Genomic DNA, 4,593 nt, shown 5'->3' with positions numbered 1-4,593 from the left:
AGGACTCCTGGGTTCTCTCCCCGGCTTTGGGAGGTGAGTGGGAGCTGATGGGTTAGAGCAGAGGGGGCTGGGAGCCAGGACTCCTGGGTTCTCTCGCCGGCTCTGGGAGGGAGTGGGGGCTGGTGGGTTAGAGCAGAAGGGGCTGGGAGCCAGAACTCCTGGGTTCTCTCCCCGGCTCTGGGAGGGAGTGGGGGCTGGTGGGTTAGAGCAGAAGGGGCTGGGAGCCAGAACTCCTGGGTTCTCTCCCCAGCTCCACCACTAAGCTGTTGTGTGATCTTAAGTCACGTCACCATCTTGTGCCTCAGTTTCCCCTCCCAGCCTCTGTCAGGTTTTCACATTGTGTGTCTCTCCCCCCCCGCCGTAGTTCTAAGAAAGGGGAAAGGGAATCCAGATGCCCAGGCCTCAGAGTAGAAATTAGCATTTATTGATTCATTAGTTAAAAAGAAATTGACCAAAAAAATTGTCAAATCAATTGATTTTTCCCATGAAGTGACAATCCCGCTCGCCTGCTCCTCCCAGCCAATCAGAACCCAGGCAGCCTGTGATAGGACAAGGTTTAGCCTAGTGCCCGCCAACTCCTCAGCATCAGCCAATGAATGAAGAGCTCTCCTCCCATTGGCTAGAAAGTTGGTCCCTGGGCGAGAACTCCCTTGACCAATGACAGCAGCCCCCCAGAGACAGCCTTCTGATTGGCCACCAGCTCAGCCAATGGGGGAGGAGGGACTCCTGCTTTGCCATTGGTTGCAGATCCAGGCCCGCTTTGTGCCCAGCCAATGAGTGATGGGCACGCCTAAAGCCCAGCTCTCCGATTGGTCAGCACTTGGCAAAGTCAATGCCCCCACCCCTGTTCACCTATTGGCTATGTCTCCCAGCCAATGGGGGGAATGCGTGCTGGAGAAAGCCACGCCCAAACACAGGAGGCGGGGCTTGAGTGACAATCCAGCTGGGGGGCATGGCCAGGAGGCCTGGTGATGGGGAGGGGGAGCCATACTGTTGTGCGGAAGTGGGGGGACCAGCAGCCCCGGTGCCGGGGGGGTTGGGGGGCTGCCAGGGAGTCTGGGGGGGGGGGGTCAGAGAGCCATCGCCAGCCAGCCAAGGATCAGGAGGGAGCCCCCGTAGGGGGCCGCTTTGTTGAAAGTCGGGTCTCCGCTCCACGCGTGGTAATACAGGGGTCCACAGAAGAGCCCCATCCCGGAGGTGAGCAGCGCGCCAGCCTGGGGGGGGGGAGGCAGAGGAAACGGGGGGGCACCGTCAGACAAGTGGGTCCCATTGGGGGGGATGTCTAAGCCACCCCACCCCCACCATCCCCAGTTGGTCTCAGCACAAGAAGATAAAAGCTCTGCTATAGCGGCCAGATGGGGGAGCTGCTCCCTTGGTTGAAGGGGAAGGTCTTGGGGTTCACAGCCTGCTCGTGGCACCCCAGGTGGGAGGGAAGATCTTACGGGGTAAATGGGGCAGAGGAAGATGGGGGCAGATTGAGGGGAGGAGGGTGGGGGGGCTCACAGGGGACCCTGTGGGATTTGGGTGCAGGGGTGGGAGGAGGGTGAAGGGCTAGATCTTAGCAACTGGGAGGCTGATGGGTCGCAGTGGGAGGTACAGGGCCCAGCCCCACCAATCCAGAGGGCTGCCGGGAGGGCAAACAAGGTTCCCCTGGAAGTTGAGGTCATTGGGGTGCCCCCCCCCAGACAGAGGCACCCCCAGGCTACGCACCAGCAGGGGACGGCGGCAGTGGGGGATGGCCAGCAGCGCCAGGCTGTGGAGGAAGTGGTACCTGTTGGCCGTCTCGTAGAGCTGCCGGCAGAGAGCGAAAGGTGAGACCCGAAACCGGGGAGGACCCAGGAGTCCGGGCTCCCAGCCCCCGCTACTCTAACCCACCCACCCCCACTCCCCTCCCAGAGCCAGGGAGAGAACCCAGGAGTCCTGGCTCGCAGACCCCCCTGCTCTAACCACCAGCCCCCACTCCCCTCACTGACACCCCGCAGGTCTCCATGATGCCCCCGCACCCGCCTCACCTCCTTCTGGTAGTCGTCCCGGTCACTGCGCCGAAAGCCTGGGGCAGACAGTGGGGTTAGCCCGGGGGGGCATAGAGACCCCCCTTCTGCCCCCTCCTCCACCTCGACTCCACACCCTCCTGCCCCAGGCCCCTCCCCTCCAACCTCAGCCCCCTCCTCCACCTCGACTCCACACCCTCCTGCCCCCGGCCGCTCCCCTCCAACCTCAGTCCCCTCCTCCACCTCGACTCCGCCCCCTCCTACCTCCGGCCCCACCCCTCCAACCTCAGTCCCCTCCTCCACCTCGACTCCGCCCCCTCCTGCCCCCGGCCCCTCCCCTCCAACCTCAGCCCCCTCCTCCACCTCGACTCCGCCCCCTCCTGCCCCCGGCCCCTCCCCTCCAACCTCAGCCCCCTCCTCCACCTCGACTCCGCCCCCTCCTGCCCCCGGCCCCTCCCCTCCAACCTCAGCCCCCTCCTCCACCTCGACTCCGCCCCCTCCTGCCCCCGGCCCCTCCCCTCCAACCTCAGCCCCCTCCTCCACCTCGACTCCGCCCCCTCCTGCCCCCGGCCCCTCCCCTCCAACCTCAGTCCCCTCCTCCACCTCGACTCCGCCCCCTCCTGCCCCCGGCCCCTCCCCTCCAACCTCAGTCCCCTCCTCCACCTCGACTCCGCCCCCTCCTGCCCCCGGCCCCTCCCCTCCAACCTCAGCCCCCTCCTCCACCTCGACTCCGCCCCCTCCTACCTCCGGCCCCTCCCCTCCAACCTCAGCCCCTCCTCCACCTCGACTCCGCCCCCTCCTGCCCCCGGCCCCTCCCCTCCAACCTCAGCCCCCTCCTCCACCTCGACTCCGCCCCCTCCTGCCCCGGCCCCTCCCCTCCAACCTCAGCCCCCTCCTCCACCTCGACTCCGCCCCCTCCTGCCCCCGGCCCCTCCCCTCCAACCTCAGCCCCCTCCTCCACCTCGACTCCGCCCCCTCCTGCCCCCGGCCCCTCCCCTCCAACCTCAGTCCCCTCCTCCACCTCGACTCCGCCCCCTCCTGCCCCCGGCCCCTCCCCTCCAACCTCAGCCCCCTCCTCCACCTCGACTCCGCCCCCTCCTACCTCCGGCCCCTCCCCTCCAACCTCAGCCCCCTCCTCCACCTCGACTCCGCCTCCTCCTGCCCCCGGCCCCTCCCCTCCAACCTCAGCCCCCTCCTCCACCTCGACTCCACACCCTCCTGCCCCCGGCCCCTCCCCTCCAACCTCAGCCCCCTCCTCCACCTCGACTCCGCCCCCTCCTGCCCCCGGCCCCTCCCCTCCAACCTCAGCCCCCTCCTCCACCTCGACTCCGCCCCCTCCTGCCCCCGGCCCCTCCCCTCCAACCTCAGCCCCCTCCTCCACCTCGACTCCGCCCCCTCCTGCCCCCGGCCCCTCCCCTCCAACCTCAGCCCCCTCCTCCACCTCGACTCCGCCCCCTCCTGCCCCCGGCCCCTCCCCTCCAACCTCAGCCCCCTCCTCCACCTCGACTCCGCCCCCTCCTGCCCCCGGCCCCTCCCCTCCAACCTCAGCCCCCTCCTCCACCTCGACTCCGCCCCCTCCTGCCCCCGGCCCCTCCCCTCCAACCTCAGCCCCCTCCTCCACCTCGACTCCGCCCCCTGCCCCGACCCCCCCGCACCGTGCGCCCCGTAAGCGGCGGCCCCCACTGCTGCGGCCCCGCTCAGCGCCCCCACGCGGCCCCAGCTCCGCGCCATGGCCCCGCCGCGTCACTGCCCCCTTCCGCCAATCACAGCGCCCCGCTGCCAGCCGGCCCCGCCCATTCCCGCGCCCCGGCCAATCAGGGCGCGCGGGACCTGACCACAGAGACGCGGAAGACAAGAACGCGGGGATTCCCCCCTCCGATCGGCGCCGATTGGACAAGGAGCCTGTCGCACCCACAGATCAGCCAATGGCAGCCCAGATCCGGGTCCCGCCCCGGGCCGAAGGGCGTGGAGGGACTGTGGTGCGCCCCATATCGGAGCAATACAGTAAGGCGCAGCCTTGCTCAGTGCCGACGCTGGAGTGCGGCGCCAGGCTACTGTATATACGGTACCGGCCCCGCAGCGCCCAGGCCGCCACCAGAGGGCGACAGAGACCAGCGAGACCCCTCAGCCCCGCCCCCACGCGGTGCCCCTCACTCCCAACCCGCAGCCCCTGCCAGCCCAGCCCTGCCCCCCCCAGCTCTGCCGGTGCCCCTCACTCCCGACCCGCAGCCCCTGCCAGCCCTGCCCTGCCCGCCCCAGCTCTGCCGGTGCCCCTCACTCCCGACCCGCAGCCCCTGCCAGCCCAGCCCTGGGCCCCCCAGCTCTGCCGGTGCCCCTCACTCCCGACCCGCAGCCTCTGCCACCGGCCCTGCCCCCCCCCAGCCCTGCCGGTGCCCCTCACTCCCGACCCGCAGCCCCTGCTACCGGCCCGGCCCTGCCCCCCCCAGCTCTGCCGGTGCCCCTCACTCCCGACCCGCAGCCCCTGCCGGCCCAGCCCTGCCCCCCCCAGCTCTGCCGGTGCCCCTCACTCCCGACCCGCAGCCCCTGCCAGCCCTGCCCTGCCCGCCCCAGCTCTGCCGGTGCCCCTCACTCCCGACCCGCA

At 69.3% G+C, this 4,593-nt stretch overlaps 1 protein-coding gene across 1 annotated transcript; it reads right to left on the bottom strand.

The window, feature by feature from the left end:
• Positions 1–402: 402 nt before the first annotated feature.
• Positions 403–3,728, bottom strand: TMEM256 (transmembrane protein 256). Its single transcript, XM_054005342.1, has 4 exons — positions 3,647–3,728; positions 2,013–2,050; positions 1,711–1,791; positions 403–1,214 (listed from the first exon to the last, which is right to left on the bottom strand). Exons 1-4 carry the CDS (start codon positions 3,720–3,722, stop codon positions 1,071–1,073), a joined length of 339 nt encoding a protein of 112 aa, XP_053861317.1. The 5' UTR covers positions 3,723–3,728; the 3' UTR covers positions 403–1,070.
• Between the last annotated feature and the right edge of the window lie 865 nt (positions 3,729–4,593).

This window comes from Malaclemys terrapin, chromosome 15, assembly GCF_027887155.1.
Source record: "Malaclemys terrapin pileata isolate rMalTer1 chromosome 15, rMalTer1.hap1, whole genome shotgun sequence".
In the NCBI taxonomy this organism is placed as follows: Eukaryota; Metazoa; Chordata; order Testudines; family Emydidae; genus Malaclemys; species Malaclemys terrapin.
This window is presented reverse-complemented; position numbering and strand designations above follow the sequence as displayed.